The following is a 19,929-nucleotide window of genomic DNA, read 5'->3' as shown; positions in this document are numbered from 1 at the left end:
CCCCATTCGCAAAGTAGCACAATTCAAACTCCTTCCCCATACTCTCAAAGCACTGGACAGCATTCCTCAATCTCAACTGCTTCCACAAACCTTCCAGACATGTCCACTCGTCTGGGCTCCTACTTGCACACATACCACGGATAAAGAAATACAAATGTCAGACCTTCTTCTTTGCTCCTAAAGCATATAATGACGTGCCACTACATACAAAAGCTTACTCCTCACTTTTTTAATTCCGCAGGAAGCTGAAGACCTGGGTTGTTGAGCAGTCACACTAGGCCTATGTATGGCTAGACTTACACCTGCTCAGCACCAGGATACACCCCCCCCCCCCCAGGTGATAGCTCACTCTACATAACAATTTATGCATAAAGTGGCTAAAACGCCATCGTTTCTGAAGGGAACCTATTATATCGTCTGGTTATATCATGGTGTCTCAAGCAAACCGGACTCCTTCCATGGTGCATCCAGAGGTCACCCATACAAGAAAAGTGAGAAAGCTGTTTAAATTGGGCTTTCACCATACATTTCCCAGACATTTCTAAAAAGCCACAAGAGCCAGGTCAGAAACAACTTTCATATGGCTTTTCATAGGATCTTACTTCAATTTTACATGTTGCTTACTTTAATTTTTCCACCCAGCACCTTCCATTTAGATTCTCAGTTTTTTGTGCGATTTGAATCTCCTTGTAACAGAAGGAAAATACACAAACTGCACTGTCAGGCTAGAGTCAAACGAATTTCACAGACTCTGATGCTGTGAACACTTCAGGTTTGGAACAGTGCAACAGACAGATTAAACTCACATTACAAGGTACAGTATCAGACAGGGCAATCATTTACACTCAAATATCAGCTTCAAATATATATTTGTAAACAGCCATACATAAGTAGATTCTTGCATACTCATGCATCTGTTCACTATGTGGGAGGAGTTACTACCATTATACATGGGGCACTATTGTCCCAGGTTTGGGCACCATGACATATGACAACCATGTACCAAGAATTAAAGTATAGTCTAAAATGAGCCTAAATCCTGAACTTTAGTCATCATATTTGTGACAAACCCCAAACCAACCAGACTGGGAACTTATTAGAAAATTCATCGACTGACTGGTCCTGTGCTGTCCACCACAACTAGCGTGATGTAAGGTGTGCCACTGACTTTGAAACGCTGTCCTACAGTGCTGTGCTGGAGTTCTGAGGACCACAATTTTAGGCACCAGCGCAGCTTGCTGGTGCACTGCACTTCAGTGGTGCATGTGTACTAGCCCGTCACGTGTTCTAGATCTGTAGAGCTGCGCCTTCAAGATGCTGTGCTGTAAAGCTGTAGATCTTTGCAATAATAGGAAATATTTGCAGTGGGATCCATCTTAAACACACGTGTGCATGAACCACCATTGCTTAGCCTCTCTTTAGGTGCAGGTGTTCAGCACAGAATTTGAGGGAAGTCAAGCCCTTGTACCCAGAGCTTGCTGGCCACAGCAGACATCTTTGCCCTTCAGCCCATACGGCTGTGGGCTGAAGGGGCATCAAGCATCTTCAAAGCTATTGGTCATAAATGTTGATGAAACTCAACAAAAAAAAACATAGCTAACCCTCCACATACACTACCTGAATAATATTGTAATTATAGCAGTATCAGCCGGTTTACACAGATGAGCAAAGAAAACCATAAATCAGACCCCAAGTTCAAATGAAGTGTGCAATTAAAGTATATATATGAGTGCCAATTTCGCAGACCCATGATTCACCCAAAATCAGGATCTGCAGAAACGCCTGCCCGATGATGGAATTTGCAAACAAAGTAAAATGTGCACTTGTGCTTGATTTACCGCGTTTAGTGTTACGGTAGTGGGGGTTGCATGATGAATAAAAAGCCCACACACTTTAAAAAGTGATGGATGTTTCGGAAAAATGTATACGGCTATTAACTTCCAAACATTTAAAAATATACACTAGAAACAATATATTTCCTCCGAGGAGAAAGCTAAGGGCAAAACCCCGAAAACAACTTCACCTGGGTGCAGGAGAACTGGTTTCTCCAGAGACAATTTTAGATTACATTGCAAAATTCTAAACACACTTATTATACAAGCTATCAGCCCAGAGGGGAACCACAGGAGAAAGAACAGAGGAGAAGCAACTGACTGCTTGTTGGCAATCACCAAAAGAGATCAGCTTAAGACAAGAGTACAGCTTCCTACCAACAGAATCCCTCACTCTTTATAAAGGTTATGTGAATCTGCCCCTAAAAAGGTCACTCTTCTCTTACCACAGCGGGGGAGGCACAATCACACCACTATAATTCCACTTTTAACAACGTGGCTAGACTAGACCAACTGCGATCAGCCTTGAAGCAATTTGTAGCTCTTGAAGAAATATAAATGACCTTCGAAGCAATCCGGATATCTAGAATGAAGTGTGTAGGCCAGAAAATGTTACCATCTTAATACAGTCGCAGACAATTATTCGTAACACCGCACCGCACTAGGAAATTCCCAGGGCTTTTAAATATTATATCACACAACAAAGAGCAAGACAAGCAGATATAGCTAAAGACGTGGATTTTGCCAACACAAAAATGCTACTCGTGGACTGTGTTTAAGGATATCGTTAATCTCCCAGTGCGATTCTCGGCTGAAATGTGGTACACTAACCCCCTGAATTGTCAAATACATCCATCACAAATGTTCAGGGTCACAGTGCAGACTCCAAACCATGCCTCTTAGCCCATCGGAGGTACAAGTTCGCACATCGTGGTCATTTTATAAATTTATATTTGGAATTGTAATTACCATCCTGCATTCTCCAATAAATTCCGCAGTATCACCGGTGGTACCGAGCAGTTGTAGTAGCCCATGCCAATGTAGGACCGCCAGATCTTATTCTTACTTGCAATCTCGTGAAGCGTGTGGAGAATTTCATTTTCACCTGAAAAAGTAAAAAATAAAAGGTGTTAAAAAAACGGCCTTCAAAGTCGAATACCACATACTTTTGTGGATTAGAACTGTAAATTGTCAGTTACACTGTCCCTCTCATCTGGATAACGCAAGATCAATTAAACATACGATATTTACTATAATTAACCTAACTGAGAGGGTATACATACAATACTTCATCATCAATGAGGAGAAAGTGTCTCATTCCTTCCGCTCCAGAAAAGAATACTTTGAGGTTGCTTTTATCACACCATTAGGTTTTGTGTTTTGGTATAAAAAAAATCCAAGCCTAGAATTGTGTTTATGGGGGGGGGGGGGGGGCGGGGGGAGTAAAAAGGTCTCTGCATGACCAGATGACCAGCATGTAGACTCTTAATTGAGTAAAACTCACTTCACCAACTGTCATTTGGAAACGTAACAGGCCAACACAAGCAATATTGAAAATGTCCACCATCTGGCGAGAGGCAGACACCATCCTTTTATGTGGCCCAGGGAAATCATTTACACAGACTTTCAGGTCAGTGGAGAGACGATGTGGTGGTTGTGGTCTTGGTGGGGTCTGAGGCGGTGGCATTTGATTAACAAGACTGTTTGAGATCTTTGCACAAAGAATACTTTCTCAGTATACAACTTCCTACTATTACCACCAACCTAACTTTTTGAAAAATAGAACATCTATCATCAGGTTTAACTACTCCAGACATTTGCTGAGACTTCGCACACGCATTTCTCCAATAGCTTAAAGAGCAACATGTACTGTATCCTACAAATGTCTACATGGAACTACCCAACCTGAAGGGGGTTGACAAGGTGTGGAAATATGGTATGAAAGAGGCGGAGACCGAGGCCAAGTTAGCCACACAATGCGATCAACAAGATTTTATAAACATGAGGTAGGAAAACTGCGGAATATCTGGTGTGTCCGTACTTTGGCATGACGTGTTCGGCTCCTCATGTCAAGAATGGTTTCTGCATTGTACTCTGAAGTGATTGCAAAAACAAAAAAACTCCAGCGGATGTTCCATCATCTAGCTTATCATATCAGCTAGACTCTGCAAATTCATCTTCTTGCAATTGCACAAGAAATCCTGGAGAAAAATGGGGTGGGATTCAGCATTATTCATCCTGCATGCATTCCAACCAGGAGATCCAGCTCTTGCTGGGCTAAGTGCACGGAGGCCTCTCCAGGTCCAGCCGGCAACTGAGAGTGACTTCTTGAATGCCGAATGCCCAGTTTCAGCCACAGACTAGGCAGTATTAGGGCCAAGCCAACTGTACCTAATGTGAGACAGCTGTTCCAAACCTCCAGAAACCTGAACATCTATGTTAAAGCAGCCTTACTGCACACCCTCCAACTTACTCTTCAGCTGAGGGTACACAGGTGGGTGCATCTAAAAGGGACAGATCACATGCCAGGTCGGATTAAAAACTGCTGAAGGGGTGGACGGGCAGCCTTCTGCCTCCCCAGGAGCTTACTTTGGCCAGTCTTATTGCCGGGACAATGCACTGTAATATACTATTATATCACATCATCTTCTGTTCCCTCCTCTCCCCTCATTCCAAGCAAATTATTTCTGCCCTGTTCTATCCTATCAAGCAGATAACTTAATTCTGACTACCTACACCTTTTCCTGCCCACATGGTGTCACATCCCTTCCTCTGCCAGTCCCTACTTTCCAAGTCCGTTTCTCCCTGTGCTTTGACACTAGACCGGCCCACAAACAAACCAACAATAATAAAAGAAAAGAAACCTGCTCTGAATCACACAATCATTTTAACTTTTCAAGGCAACATCAGGTTCTGAAATATCTCCATTTACTCTGCCCCAGCCCTGCTAGAACAGGCCTACATCTAAAGAGCAAGTAAGTTTCCAATCTAGTAAGTGTGTTCGACAGCCTCCTGCAGAATTGCCTTTTTACTGAGGTAGTCTTTAATTTTCCAATTGTTGGACTTTGCCATCTCTGCAGGGTCATTCCCAAACCTTCTGCGGTTTACCCTCCTGTTTTCTGAATTTCATTTTTGTTGGTATTCGGACTCTGTGCACTTTACCATTGCTAATCAGTGATACAGTGCTTGTGCCATGTCCTTAAACCATGATAACATTGGCTTACTAGCCCCTAGTAAAGTTGTACTACTTATACCCAGGGCCTGTAAATTTAATTCTACTAGTGGGCCTGCAGCACGTATGCCACCCTCTCAAGTGCCCTTTAAAACCGGTCTCAGGCCTGCCAATGCAGCCTGGGTGTGACATTTTAAATTGCCAATTCGAACTTTCAAAATAAGCCTTTTGCCAGGCCTAAACCTCCTTTTTTAATACAAGTAATAACAGTTAGGGCCCAAACATCCCCTAGGACAGGTCGCAGTGTATTTAAAAAACAGAGCATGTGTTTTAAGTTTTACATTTCCAAGTAGTAAAAAGCTCCCAAATTCGTTTTTCACTAGTGAAGCCTACCTCTTCCATAGGACAACATTGGGTTACCGTATTACATTTATTAAGTGTTCACCTTTGACTGGAAAGTTTAAAAAGGTCATGCTTGATATCAAAAGAATTGCAATTCAAAATACTCTTTCATGGGAAAGTTGGAAGCTTAAGTCGCAACTCCGAAAATGTCCCTTTTAGAAAGAGGACTTTTTTTGTCCTGACTATTTGGTGCCTGTGTCCTGGGTCACATGACTGAACTGTTAGCAGTGGGCTTTGTGTATTCTTCCCAGACAGTGAGACAAAGGGGGACTAGTGATGGCAGGATGAGCCTTCCTGTCAGGATGGGTGGGGTGGAGCTATTCCCTGCCCCACTTACATTTAAAAGGGTTCCTCCAGCACACTTACAAAGTAACTTACACAAGTCTTTTTTCACACTAGATAACTTTGAGCCGGAGAAGGAAGACCATTTCCAGAACCAGGTGGGAGTAGCATAGAACTTTGACCCAATACTACGGTTGGCACCAAGTATAAATATTTGGCCCTCAGACCAACTCTTCAGTACACTCCAGGACCTGTGGAGGACCCGACCGAAGGACTGTGTTGAACTCCAGAGGACTGCCCCGCAGCTTGAGGCATGCTTTGTACCTCAGAGGTCTAACCTGATTCTACCAGTGGACTGCCCTGATGTTTGAAGCCACCTTATCCCCTTAGAGGGCAGCCCTGATGTTTGAGGCATGCCTTGCTGCTTGATCCCAGGACAACCATAGTGACTGCAAAGGCTAGTTGGCTGGCCTCCTGAGTCAGCTAAAGACACAAGCTTCAGAGACCTTGAATCCTGCACCTGGCCTCTGCCTTGAGTGAGTCCTGACCAATGTTCCCCTTAATTTTTTTAATCTGTGTGGCAATGAAGTGTCTCTGCACACTGCACCAAGGCTACAGTGCACAAAGGGCATGTGACAATTCAATATTCAAGATTATACGAGCTATTAACTGCTACAATTAGTGCTTCTGATTGGATTCTCATTGCCGTATCAGACTTTCATCCATTCTGTAAGTGTTGATAAAATGAGTTGGTTCAAATGCTAAAGTTTCAATCATTCCTTTCTAGGTGACGCCAGAGCTTTTCACCCCTCTTTTCTTGATCTCTTGGAATAAAACAGTGTCTTGTTCCCGGGACACCAATGGAACAGCACACACCATGATACTGCCTCATTGCCACTTCCGGGCCCAGAGCCCAAAAAAAACACCCAGTTGTCATGATCTATTTATGCTTTTAGTTTCCTTTTGTTCTGCAAACTTTAATGGTGCTTCGAAACAGGGTCCGATTTATGTAGTGAATGTATAAAAAAAAAAAAAAATGACAGGGCCCTACTCAAGGTGGACAATTCACTGGTTTGGGCTGGCATCACTGCTAGATGTGGTCCAGTGGCTAAATCTTAGTGTTGGAAATGGAAAACTAAACCTCTAAATTCCAGCTTTCCTATTACCTAAATAAGCTAGTAATAAACATTACACAAATGTGGACATGGCCCCCAACATAGAGGCATTTTTCGGAGAAGGGTGGTGTCTGCACCGTGCCCTCAGAACTCCCCCACATAGATGGGTCTAGTGGAAAGGGTGAAAACTGTGGAACTAGGTGAAATGGATTATAATCCCAGCCTCCATCCCCACATGTGCAGATCAGTTGTTATTTGCCCATCACTTTTTGTTTTTAACTTACTCCTCTGCGGTCATGTTTTGCCAGCAATGGGAGAATTTATAATCAGGCTGAAGACTGCTAAAAATATGAGATTTAAAATACTGGACTGGAGCTCATTGGCTACAACCCTGTGCGAGGTGTGGAAAAGTACATTTTGCCATGTTCTGTGTCCCTACGTGTTCCCCATGTTATGTTGTATGTGCATGATTAATATGCATATATATTCCCCATGACCGATTAAAGACGCAATTACAGTTGTGTCCATCTCTAGTATGCCAGTTTCCAGTTCTCGTGAATACTACGAGTATTAGGCCTATGTAAAGTTACGTTGCCACGTTTCACAGTGTGCACGTTATTTCATTGTAAAATCCCCGTTTCTAGGCCTCAAAAGGGCCCAGACTCAGATTCAGCTCCTGTCTCCTGAACCCTCGCTGAGGAGCGATACAGCCCCCACCTGTATTCCTGACCCTTCACTTACTTCCTGCCTCACAGTGCCCGGCTCGGCCTGGCTCTGCCTGCCAGTCTGCCAAGAGTATGTTATGATTCTAGTTATCAGTCCAGCCCTCCTTCTCTGCATTCCTAAGCTACTGAATCGCATCAATAGTTTCCGTCATGGTCTAGCCTTTACGTCTCCATGTATAGAAGAAATACTGTATTAATGGTCATTTAATGTTCCTCAACACGCACTACATGTAGAATAATGCATGCACCAGTCTTAGAATCTGTTAGCTTTTACCCCGATAACTTTTGGATTCTATCAACATGTTCTCTAAACATCAGATACTAGATAGTGTTTAGGTACATGTCGCTCTGACTTTCCAGACTTTAGTCTCTCCCTCTAGCGCAGAAGTCATAGCCCCCAGCTTCTCCTAGTAACACGTCATTGTCAGTTTGTGCGCACCAGTAGGTTAGAGGTCCCGGCTCCTTAGGTAGCCCACTCCATGTTTCCGCCCCGTTTATGACATATTCTGTTACGTTTACATCACATGTCTATGTACACGCCTCCTGTTACACCTACTTTCACCCTTATCTTTCGCGACTGCTACGCACCCCACCCACTGCTCCGCCTATTGTATGTACTGTAATGCAATTGTTTAAGTATATATATATACTTGTGCACTGTTATTAAATGTTACGCCGATCCTGCCCGTGCAGCGCTGCCATCCTAGTCCTGTGCAGGTTGTCCTGTTCCTGTCCTTTATGCTGTATTAAACCTGCAAACTCCTACTACCTCGAATCTTGACTCTTATTTATTGAGCTATCTGTTATTGTTATATCTAGTCAAAAAGAGAGGTATTATTTATTTATTTACCACATAATGGCGCCCGAACAGGGACTTGCCCTTTCCCCACGCGCCGGTGAAGCCACGCAGACCCCCTGATCCTCTGCAGCCGTGACGGAACCATACCGTGCACGTGCAGATATTTCTGCTTCAAGTATCCCTCAGGCCCACGGAGGAGACGGAGGTTGCGGTCCAGCATCCAGACGAGGCGGTGGAGGAACGCGGCGAGTCCCGACCAGAGCCCAAGCCGAGAGTCCAAGGTCCGAGGTATCCGGAGGCCCACCCGTAACAGAAGTCCGAAGTTCGTCCGTCCGGCGTCGAAGCAGTCCAGTCCAGTCCGAGGCCTTCCGTTCTTGCTGCCCGGTGAGTACCGTTGCTGGGGTAGTATCTAGACAGGGTCAATCTAATTGACTCTGGTCCGTGGGTTTGGTGGTACACAGACCCAACACGAAGTGTCCACTCCGGTGGATGCGGGTCCTGACGTGTCTCTTATGAGACCGGTAAGTTCGTACTGTTTTAGCAGTGCATCTAGTTTCTGTTCTAGTCTGTTCTGTTCTCGAGAAATTCATGTATTCTGTTTTCAATATTCCAGGTAGTATTTTGTCAGAACTGTTATTTTAAATGTCATTCATGTATTTCAATGTCGTGGTATGAAAGTGGTGTAATTATCGTGTTCATTGTGTATTGTATTGTATCTAGATTACAGTCCAGTCATGCCGTTGTTTTCCAAATTACGTCAGTTAAAAACTAGAAAAGGTCTGTTAGAAGAAGCAGTTCCTGTCCCGCCTAGGGACAGTCCAGGTCATTTTATGTATCAAAAGCATGGCATAAGTGCCATATTGTATCTAGATTTATGGGTGGAGTACACCAAAGAGTTAGAAGAAAAGTATAGATGGCCCGTATCAGGTACGTGGGATGCCGAGTGCATCATGCGAGTAGAAGAAGCATTATGGAAAAAGAAAGCCAGACAGTCACAGAAAGATGCCATCGAGTTATGGCGCAAAGAATCTCATAAAAGAACCGAAAAAGAAATCAGAAAGTCAGAATTAAGTAGAGAATCCACAGAAAGAGCCCAAGAAAGGGAATTAATCGAGATAGGTGAACGAGTTAAAACCGAACAGTCAGACAGACAGAGGAATGCCCTTATTAAGGGTATGTATCCTCTTCTTGCCGAGGGCTTGCCAAAAGCAACCCCGGAGGCATCCAGCAATTTTCCGCCACCCTTAGTTCCGACCAAGCTACGTCACAAACCGACCGCAGCTGATATTTTTATCTCGTCCTATTTGGACGACACAGTCCCAGAATATGCAAATCCTGTCCCGCCAGTTCCTGTAAATCATGTACTTCCTGCTCCTCCAGACACCGGGGCACCTTTTGCAGTACCTGCTACGGTACCCCCGGTCCAGCCCGTAGTACAACTTCCCGCCACATCAGTCACTCTGCCAGCACGAAGAGTATCAGTCGACGATTCTAGTATAGGGGCCGCAGGAGGAGGTCCTCCTGGTACCCCGCCGCCAAATAGACGTTTAGGAGCAGTCGAGTTGTTAAAACCTGAGTCGGGGACAATCGATATTTGCCCGGCGGTATTGCCTCTGTGACCCTCTAGTTATTTAATCAATGAAGAGGCAGGCGCTGGAGACTGGAAAGCAGGAAACAAGGTTTTTATTCTCTCCGGAGGAGAACACAACAAAACCGGCAGAAGGTATCGTTCTGAGGTGCTCTAGATACATTTCTGAGGCCTGGCCTCTTATACACTGTTTTATGACTTTATTGTAGATTACACATTCATGTTAAAGCTTTGATGTATGGAAAAGACATTCCCGGAAATCCCCTTTGGGCCCGTTCCCACACACATTTACAGTTGAAGTCCCCACCCTAGTCATAACAGGTGATGAGTGTCACGCAGCTGGATATTCCGCCGATTCACGGAATGTGGGGGGTTTGATCGGATCTCATGGAGTGGGGGCTTTGATCAACCCGGGGATCCTTTGATGGGGGAAGCTTTCTATTGTACGGGGAGGGGCAAGGAATGGTATCGGCAGAGCTGGGTGTCGGCCTGGGAACGGGGAAGACAAAACGGGCACACGGGGAAGAAGGGGGTTTGCATCTAAGGGCCGGAGATCATGAAAGGGAAGCAGGGGGGTGTCGCGCTGGGAACAGGATGAGGGCCTGGGGCAGAGCAGCGCCGAAGAGGGGTTTATGACTCAAGGCAGGTGCAAGCAGGGGGTGGTCAGCGTGCAGGCTTAGTGAAGGCGAAGGGCTATGTCAGGGGCCAGCGGCATGCAAAAGGGTTCGTCCTGATCGGGGCATCTTAAAAAAAATGGCGGGCGCGCACGACAAAAGTGTGGCATCAGGGGAAGAGGCAAGATGGCGCAGATAATGTTCACCAAAACGTACTAATTTTCAACAGTCCTCCCTTTAACATATTCAAGACATCTTGCTGGCTCATTTTCTACTCGGTTCTATTGTGGTGGGCATGAGAAAGAAAACGGTAGGAACCCTAGATGAAAAAGAGTTGTAAACAATACATTTTAACATTTCTAGTTTTTAGGAGGTGAGCCTATTTGATAAACTTTGATCAATTTGTTTAGCAGGAAAGTCATAGGAATGCAATAATTACATATATATCAGGTTCGGATTGGAGCATGATCAATACAATGGCGGCTGGGAGAGAAATGAGGTCTAGTAGAAACGGCGATTGGGGATGTCAAATGTTCGAAGTTTAACGAGTTCTCATCATTCTTTGTTGCCTTTCGTTGGCGCTGTTGAGCACCGGCGGTGGAGCTACAAGTCCAGCTCTGTTCTAAGTTCTGCGTTGCAGGGCACGACCCTTTCCTCGCGTTTCTGGTCGGAAAGGTCCTTTTCGCCCTGTGTCCTTTGAGGTGATTGTCAGAAAGTTCAGATGGAAGAAGAGCGTACAAAACAGTCCATAGGGTAGGTCAGAGGAAAAGGGGGATGGAGCAAGGCCAAATTAGGAACAAACTAGGGGAACGAGAGACTTCAAATAGGCGGGCGTGTGACCGAATTCAGAGAGCGGGGACTTGTCGACAAACACTGGACATCGAGCAGGGGCATCAGGTCGACCCTTTCTTCTCATGTTGTCGAAAACAGTGCCTCGTCCTGCAGCTCTTTTCTGTCGTGGTCTCGCCTTGGCTAATGTCGCAGGTGTTCCTTAGTCTGCAGTCAGGCCTCGTGCTCCCACATCCGGTCCTTCTCTCCTCCAACAGCAGTACCCTTAAACAAGTTTGAAAAGACAGTCTTTAGAGAATTTGCAGATGAAGATAATCAAAAAGTCTATTTCTCTCCCAGCTCCAGGCAAAGAATGAAAATGCCCGTTATATTAGTGTTCACAACTGGCATATGAATGACCGGTGACGGGCCTGTTGGATTTACTATGACTTTCCTTTACAATTATTTATTACAGTCACGACAGTTCATCTGATGGTGACCCACCTTCGTGAGACGAACCTGGCAAAGATATGCCGTTCTCTAGAGTTTTACATTTACAAAGGGTACTGTGAGTCGTCAACATGGTACTACACAGGTATTTTGCTGAGAGACGATCATGGCTAAACATTTCCTTTCTATCGATGCATCCTGCTTTTCAACTACTACGGGGTTTATTTCGATGATTTCTTTACCTTGGACTAGTCTGTTAACCTTGTAAAACATCATTCTGGATCCTACGTAACCTTTTACAGCCCGATTACTTAATTAGGAAGGACAGGGGTTTTATGGGAAACAACCAGGGACATAGGAAACTTGTGGTAAGGGCATAAATCGACCCATCTCTCACAACCGGAAATGAGGGGTAGTTTCATAATTCCAGTTTTTGGGCGGCTGATACAGGGGAGGTAACAGGGGTGATCATTTTTCCGGTTTGGGTATTGCGACAATTCGGGGAGGGGAGGGTCGCGTATTCTGAGGTCCTTGTTTTATACCATAGGAGCCGTTGACATGTAGTTCCCTTATTTCGGGTCAGATTAGGGAACCTCTGTCGTCTTACCTGTCCTTTCCCTTACGGCCCAACCTCGGTTCATTGACTTCTAGCGGAAAAGGAGAGGTAATGACGCGGCCTCAGGGTGATTGTATTAAAGACAAGTTTTTGTGCAAATACTGACGGTATTTGAAGCCAATTAGGTGGTGTGCTAGGGGTGGCAGTCTGCCAATTTCGGGGCTAATCACTCGGAAGAGTGGGAGTGCAAAAATAGAGGGAGAGAGAGAGAGAGAGAGAGAGAGAAAGAGAGAGAGAGAGAGAGCAACGGCAGGCTAAATAGCACACGTGCAACAGAGAGGGTGGCAGTGTATTCAAGAAAGGCTATTTAGTGCATTACACAGTAAAGGGCATTCACGGGTCTGCGTTAGAATCTTGTAATCATGCAGTTTGAGCATTAGACAGGGTAGAGGGGACGTGCCTCGAGAAAAAGGAAAGAAGAAAGGAGGTACCATTTTGTCGCACTTTCTCGCATTCTCGGTCCTTCGACCAGTTGGGTCAACGCCTCAGTCACACGCACACATTCCCTCATAGTTTCGCATCATACGTGACATGGGTTCATTCGTCCGGTCTGGTTTAAGGGTGATCACTTTTTATCAGGTTGTGCTAATTTTTCGGGTTTGTTCGATACGTGAGTAGTTTGCAGGCGTGCTTAGACACCACCTTGCGGCGCTAGTCCGCTTCGTGTATTAGACATGGCAAGGCTTCAGATCTTCGCCACACCTCGGCTGTAATCTCTGATGTAACCTGCAGAGGGAGGAAAAAAGGGGGTGGGGGAGACAGCATTCGCGCATATTCAAATACATGGATTCATAAGTTCTTTACTTACCTTTTACTCGTCTTTCCTCCTCGGGGCAGGGTCCCCGGGGATATGGTTTCTGGAGTCGAGGGGGGTAGTGTGTCCATATAGGTCGTGTGCGGGGAAACGTAAAAAGGAAACCAGAGGTGCTTAGTGCGAGGTATCTAGTCAAAGGATGTATCTCACTATCGGGATCCTTAAACCTCTTTCAACGCTGTGGCGTTCTAAGGTTCTTCGGTTCTTGGGTCAGCTCCGTTCCCTGATACTTTGGAACGTTGTACTTTATAACATTTACATTATTTCATTTCACCCTCCTTTTACATTCCCTCATTTACACCGTTTGTTTTACCCATCCTTGGAAGTCAAGGTCTTCCTCTGCGCGAGAGTTCATGGGTCAGTCGCGTACTTTGAAGGCGGAGTGTCGTGTTGTCGATCCGATCCGTCCTCCAGGGCTGGGCAACCATCTTCTTTTAACCTTAAAGAGAGAGCAGAGTAGGGTGCACAGAAAAGAACTTTCCCACCGATCCCACATTTTTAAAATAAAGCATGCAATACCCGTCCATAGTTTCAAAAACTTTATTTTGCAAAATCATTTCAGCATGTGGATTATGAGGGTGCGGTCGTATTTGGCCGGTCGTGGCAATGGCTAAAGTGCGTACAGTGGGGGGTGTCGTTCGCAGCAATAAAAACATCGGAAAGTTTTACTCATTCATTTGTAAGAAACTAAAACGTCTATTAATTGGCTGGGGGTTCGGGGGCATTTATTTTCATAATTTAGAAGCATAATCATAATAGTTGTAATCAGATTTCCTATATGCATACCGCACGTGTGCGTCGTAAATGAGGTTTACATCAGTTATAAAAAATATAATACATTGTACATTTGTAATCAACATTTGTAACGGGGATCCTTTCATACTGTTCGTCGAGTGAGTTCTCCTTGTCTTTTCTAGCCAAGTGTACAAAGGATCATATAAAATCTCAGAACATCAAGTTTATTTTAGTGCGAAGGAACACCACGAGGTGTTCGTAAGTTCCGGTTGATACCAGCGCCATTTTGGGCGGGGCCGGCTCAGTCCGGAAGCAGCATCAGGGAAAAATGTTTCCCATTACTGGCAGTTTGGACCAGAGTCCTTTTCGGCAGTTCTAGAATTCATGCTAACAGAAGGAGTGGCAATGTCATGTTTGTTTCGTTGGCGATCAAGGCAGCCGTCCCTTACCGGAAGCCTGCAAAGGCCGAAGGTTCCGCCGGGGACCTTTGTAGGATCTTCAAGGCTGCGGAGATGCTGTCGGAGATGGGGGCTCGTGCTCCAGGGGGCAAATGTTCGAGTTATATTGCTGGTCAAAGTTACTCTAGTGGCCGGGGCCCGCCTTCCAGCGGACCCAGACGCCATTTTGAGGCCCTACAGGGGCCACTCTCGTCGAGTTTGCAAGAGTGGGAGAGATCCTTCGGAGTGAACGGAAGAGGTCCCTGTTGTGTGAAAGCAGGACGTTCAGCTGGGGTGCAGCTGTGATGCCCCCACCTGGGGGGGGGGCGAGGGAGACTCGTTCGCATCGTCTCCTTCTCCCGGTGCACTCCATGCCGCTCCTTTTCATCGCCCCGCATGAAGGTCTCTCCACATCCGGTGTTCCCCAGGTCCTGTGCTCAGTGCTGTGGGAGTATGGCCACCTGTGGCGCGCATTCGGCGCGGCACGAGTATCAGTGCAGTCATTGCAGGTTCGGTGTTCCGAAAATATGGCCACCATTGCACGTTCGGTGCTGCGCAAGTACTGGGGTGCCACCATGGTGTGTTCGGTGCTGTGGAAGTATTGGCACCATCGCCTGACTGGGGGTGTTCGGCGTCGGGCCGGGGGCTGGGAGACCTCCTATCGGTGGAGGTGGGAGAGGCTCGTCCGCGTCGCCTCTCCCTCCCAGCCCAACTTGGACAAATTGTTGTGGAGGTACGTGCAGGACATCCCGCCGTCCAGAGCTGCTGCGGCTGTTACGGAAGGGAAAAGAAAGAGGTGCCTCGTTCTTCTCTGGACATGTGGCGGGACTACTTAAGTCTATCCAGGCCCGTTGCGGCTGGCTGAGGAGACATGTGGCGGGACTACCTACAACTGCCCGGGCTGCTGGCTCCTGCCTCTCCTCCGGCTCCCCCATACGTTAAGATTTCCTGACCAAGAGTTGGCGGCCGGGCCCGCCTTATATGGGTTGCCGTTGGTTGGGCGTAGCCGTAACCCTGCCCTACTTTGGAAGGTTCCAGAATGGGGGGGGGCGAATGTTCTGTTTGACTTTCATTTTCTACAGTTTACCGTTATTATTCCTTGTTTGTTGTGCTAAATTAAAAGTTCAAGTTCATTAATGGTCTACGGATTTTGTTTTACCATTTCTTTCTTTCCAGGTTTGCTTTTATGCTAAGTTTCTGCTAACAGAGGTTGAGTAACACGGAAACACGTGTAGAGGGATGACGCAGATTTGTACATTACATACACACAAACTCAGACGGGGGACAGTACAAGTACGACATACAAAGACCCAAGACGAATATAAAACAGTTATTGGTCATAATTATCTCTTTCCGTCTGCGAATTTGAAACGAGGCTGGGTTCCCGTCTTGACGTTGCCCGACCTAGGAGAACTTGAGCATGCCGCTGAAATTGTCCTGGCGAAATCTGTGCCATCGGGCATAATCGAACGTGGTGGTTCTGTCTGGTCTGTCTATGTAAGTCGGGTTCTTCTTTGTCTCGCGCTTTTTCTCGTACTGCCGGTCTGTCGTTCCTGTCGGCCCTTTGCCTTTACTCACGCTCAGTAGAGTCGGGCATTGGGCTTTCCAGTGTCCGACATACCTACAAAAAGCGCATTGGTCTGGCCCTAAGTCTGGTCGTCTTTTGCATAGTGTCGGGGGATAAGTTGTGGGTAGCGGTGTCCTGGGGTTGTCCTGTCGGTATATTTCTCTACTTGGTTTGTCCTCGTCTTTTCTCTGTCGTTGCATAGCCTCTCTGCGCCACATACCGAGACTGTCGAGCATAATTGGCGTTGTCTTATTATTTCGAAGGGCTATTTCTAACGTTTCTATTTTATCAAGGTCAAAGGATCCTGCCAGTGGCCACTGTTTGTCTTGACTCTCTTCGGTATACCTGTGCCACAATTTATTATAGGCTATGGTGACTAATCCATAGTTTATGAACATGTCCTTATTAGGGGTGCCTTCTAGTGGAGCTATATGGTCCACCTCTAATACACGGTCCGGGCTAAACAGGCTATTAATCAGTGGGGAGAAGACAGACAGGACGGCTCGTAACGAGGGACTAAAAAGTCAGCACTGCCTATCTTATCACTAGGTGCAAAGACTGGACAGAATATTTCTATTCAACGTTGTTTGCAGGCAGTGAATACCTCATGGATCAAAAAATAACAAAAAGACCAATAAATAACAATGGGGAGAATGAGTAGGTCCGCAAAGATCTGCGTTACCTACCCTTTTCACTATCTGCAAAAAGGGTGGTCTCTTCCCTGTTTGCAGACAGGGAATCTCCAGGAAACAATAGTTTTGCGAACAACAGTTCAGTTTCAAGTAATTATTGAGTGGGGGAGAAAAAATAAGCACGGCTGCTGCCCTACCTATCCTCCACTGCTTGCAAAGAGAGAGCCCGTTGTTTCTCCGTTTGTAGACAGTGAATCTCCAAATAAATAAAGAGCAATACTAGTATTTTTAAACAATCAAACAATCAAGCAATCATTTCGCAACTTGTCGTGATTACACGACCTTACCCGGACCATGTGGACAGTTTCTTGTCTTCCGAATCCAGCGCCCGATCGTCCTCTTTTTCTCGTATTTCTCACGGCACTCCTGATGGTCCCCAGTCAGGACCGTAGATCACTCGAGAGAGGTCTGTTCGGAACTAGTGAAGTTCGGATGATCGGCTGCCAGACGAGGGTCTATTGGGCAAGAGCTCTCCCGATCGTTGCAGTCGTTCACTCTGTCGTCGGGACCTCTCCCACTGGATCCACGAGTCGCTGATGGGCCCCACGCTTGGGACGCCAATTGTTAAAACCTGAGTCGGGTCGGGGACAATCGATATTTGCCCGGCGGTATTGCCTCTGTGACCCTCTAGTTATTTAATCAATGAAGAGGCAGGCGCTGGAGACTGGAAAGCAGGAAACAAGGTTTTTATTCTCTCCGGAGGAGAACACAACAAAACCGGCAGAAGGTATCGTTCTGAGGTGCTCTAGATACATTTCTGAGGCCTGGCCTCTTATACACTGTTTTATGACTTTATTGTAGATTACACATTCATGTTAAAGCTTTGATGTATGGAAAAGACATTCCCGGAAATCCCCTTTGGGCCCGTTCCCACACACATTTACAGTTGAAGTCCCCACCCTAGTCATAACAGGTGATGAGTGTCACGCAGCTGGATATTCCGCCGATTCACGGAATGTGGGGGGTTTGATCGGATCTCATGGAGTGGGGGCTTTGATCAACCCGGGGATGCTTTGATGGGGGAAGCTTTCTATTGTACGGGGAGGGGCAAGGAATGGTATCGGCAGAGCTGGGTGTCGGCCTGGGAACGGGGAAGACAAAACGGGCACACGGGGAAGAAGGGGGTTTGCATCTAAGGGCCGGAGATCATGAAAGGGAAGCAGGGGGGTGTCGCGCTGGGAACAGGATGAGGGCCTGGGGCAGAGCAGCGCCGAAGAGGGGTTTATGACTCAAGGCAGGTGCAAGCAGGGGGTGGTCAGCGTGCAGGCTTAGTGAAGGCGAAGGGCTATGTCAGGGGCCAGCGGCATGCAAAAGGGTTCGTCCTGATCGGGGCATCTTAAAAAAAATGGCGGGCGCGCACGACAAAAGTGTGGCATCAGGGGAAGAGGCAAGATGGCGCAGATAATGTTCACCAAAACGTACTAATTTTCAACAGAGTTACATGAACGTGCGTTACAGCGTACGCCCAAATTTAAGTCCGTTGCAGAAATCAGGCGAGCTCTTACTGAATGCTGTTATGATCCAGTCCCAGGCGAGGATAGCATGGTTATATATTCCATACGTATAAGACAGGTGTCCGAGTATTTGGTCACCCTACCGGACATGAAAGAAGATCTAGACAGAATGTATCGTTTCATTCGTACAGGACAAGATCCAGAAAGTATTGCTGACGTCATGTCTCACAGGAAATCCGAGACCCAGTTTATGCTATTAAAGTTTCTGATCAATTGTTTAATACGGGAACAAGATTCCCCGACTAAAGATCCGACCGAAATGAGAACCCTGACAAGGTGGAGTGATAATATAGCCGAGGGTAAGCACAAGACACTCAATAGTATAGAGCATATGTACAAGAAAATTCGTAAAGAAATAATAAGGATACACGAACAACGTAGTGAAGCTCTAGGAAGCGAGAAAGAAAATGACTCTTTTACTGAAGAGGTAGAGGACGAGAATACCGCCAGAATAGCGTATGTAGGTAAATCTAGATTTCCAGACCGACATTTACGCCTAGAACACAAGAAAGTCTTTCATCATCCAGCACCAGAACAAGGCTCTCTAGAACAAGTGTTTCAAGCTACCGATCACATTCTGAAATCACGAATCGGTTATAGTGAGTTAAGTACTATGCATGAACAAGAACTAGTCCGATCGGCAGTCCGATGGACTACTGATTCTACCACTTTTCCAGACGAAATAGTGGCACAAATGTTTCTGAAATTGCCCCCAGCCGAGCAGCGACTGGTGGGTATGTATATGATCCAGCACCTCATCATATTGTATGAGGGTCAACATTCTGATCCAGGTCCGTTACATGATGTCCTGAACGAGTTACTCCAGTATAGATGGAAAGGTTTAGGTACCGATTTAATTAGTGTCATTCTAGAACAGCGCCATAAATATAGTATGTTTTTGAACCCGCATTTTGTTCATGTCTCACCTCCAGAAAGTAAACCGTTTTACATAGACAGACAGCATCCGCTACGAGAAGTACACCCAGTCAGGACAGCAGATGGTGAAATGCAACGAGTATTTGTTTACACCCCAGTTACCAAGATGGAACTCTTAGAAATGAAGAAATTAATTCCCTGTCACGACAAAGATCCAGCAGGGTTCCACCGAGAGTTAAAAGACATGCTCCGTATGGGAGAATACACGTATCCAGATATTATTAAAATGTTAAAAGTCCTGTTGCCCGCAGGGGTATACGAAAAACTCAAGGAAAAAGAATGGGAGGTGGGAGAGAAAAAGATCGATTGGGCAGCTCTAGAAGCTGAAGATAAGATACGAGTACCAGGTACCGGTCTTGGAGACAAATGTAAAGAATTACCAGAACTGTTAATACAAGTTTTGCCTAGATTATTAGCCACTAAAAAGGAAGACTGGGATGCAATCTCAGCCTGTAAGCAGAAACAAGACGAAGACACTAGTGATTTTTATTCTAGATTTGAAAAATGCTTTATTATAAACAGTGGATTGAAGACGAGTAGCGAGTCATACCCTCATCTTTTTGTTACTAAATTAGTCGAGAATTCAAGTCCACAAGTTAAGAATCGAGTTTTGAAAGTCGAAAGTACATGGCAAGCTAGTACCCCGTCCCAGATGTTACAGATGCTCCAATATCACCAGAATAGAATCAGAGAAGAGCAAGAACACGAGAGAAGACGTATGAAAGACACGAAAATGAAAGTACTAGTTGCACAATCTGTTCCTCAAGACAGTCAGAAGAGGGGTCCGAATCAAGCCAGTCTTCCTGCAGCTCCCGTTAAAGGGACATGCAATTATTGTAAACAGCCAGGTCATTTTATAAACGAGTGTGCA

At 45.9% G+C, this 19,929-nt stretch overlaps 1 protein-coding gene across 1 annotated transcript in view; it reads right to left on the bottom strand.

The window, feature by feature from the left end:
* GLDC (glycine decarboxylase) overlaps positions 1-19,929 on the bottom strand; it is a 329,331-nt gene that overhangs the window by 224,340 nt on the left and 85,062 nt on the right. Inside the window, 1 exon segment of the mRNA XM_078675866.1 lies at positions 2,802-2,937. Coding sequence (XP_078531992.1) covers positions 2,802-2,937 — 136 coding nt within the window.

This window comes from Lissotriton helveticus, chromosome 2_1 (genome assembly GCF_964261635.1).
Source record: "Lissotriton helveticus chromosome 2_1, aLisHel1.1, whole genome shotgun sequence".
NCBI lineage: Eukaryota > Metazoa > Chordata > Amphibia > Caudata > Salamandridae > Lissotriton > Lissotriton helveticus.
The sequence above is the reverse complement of the archived record's forward strand: the minus strand, read 5'-3'. Positions and strand labels throughout refer to the sequence as shown.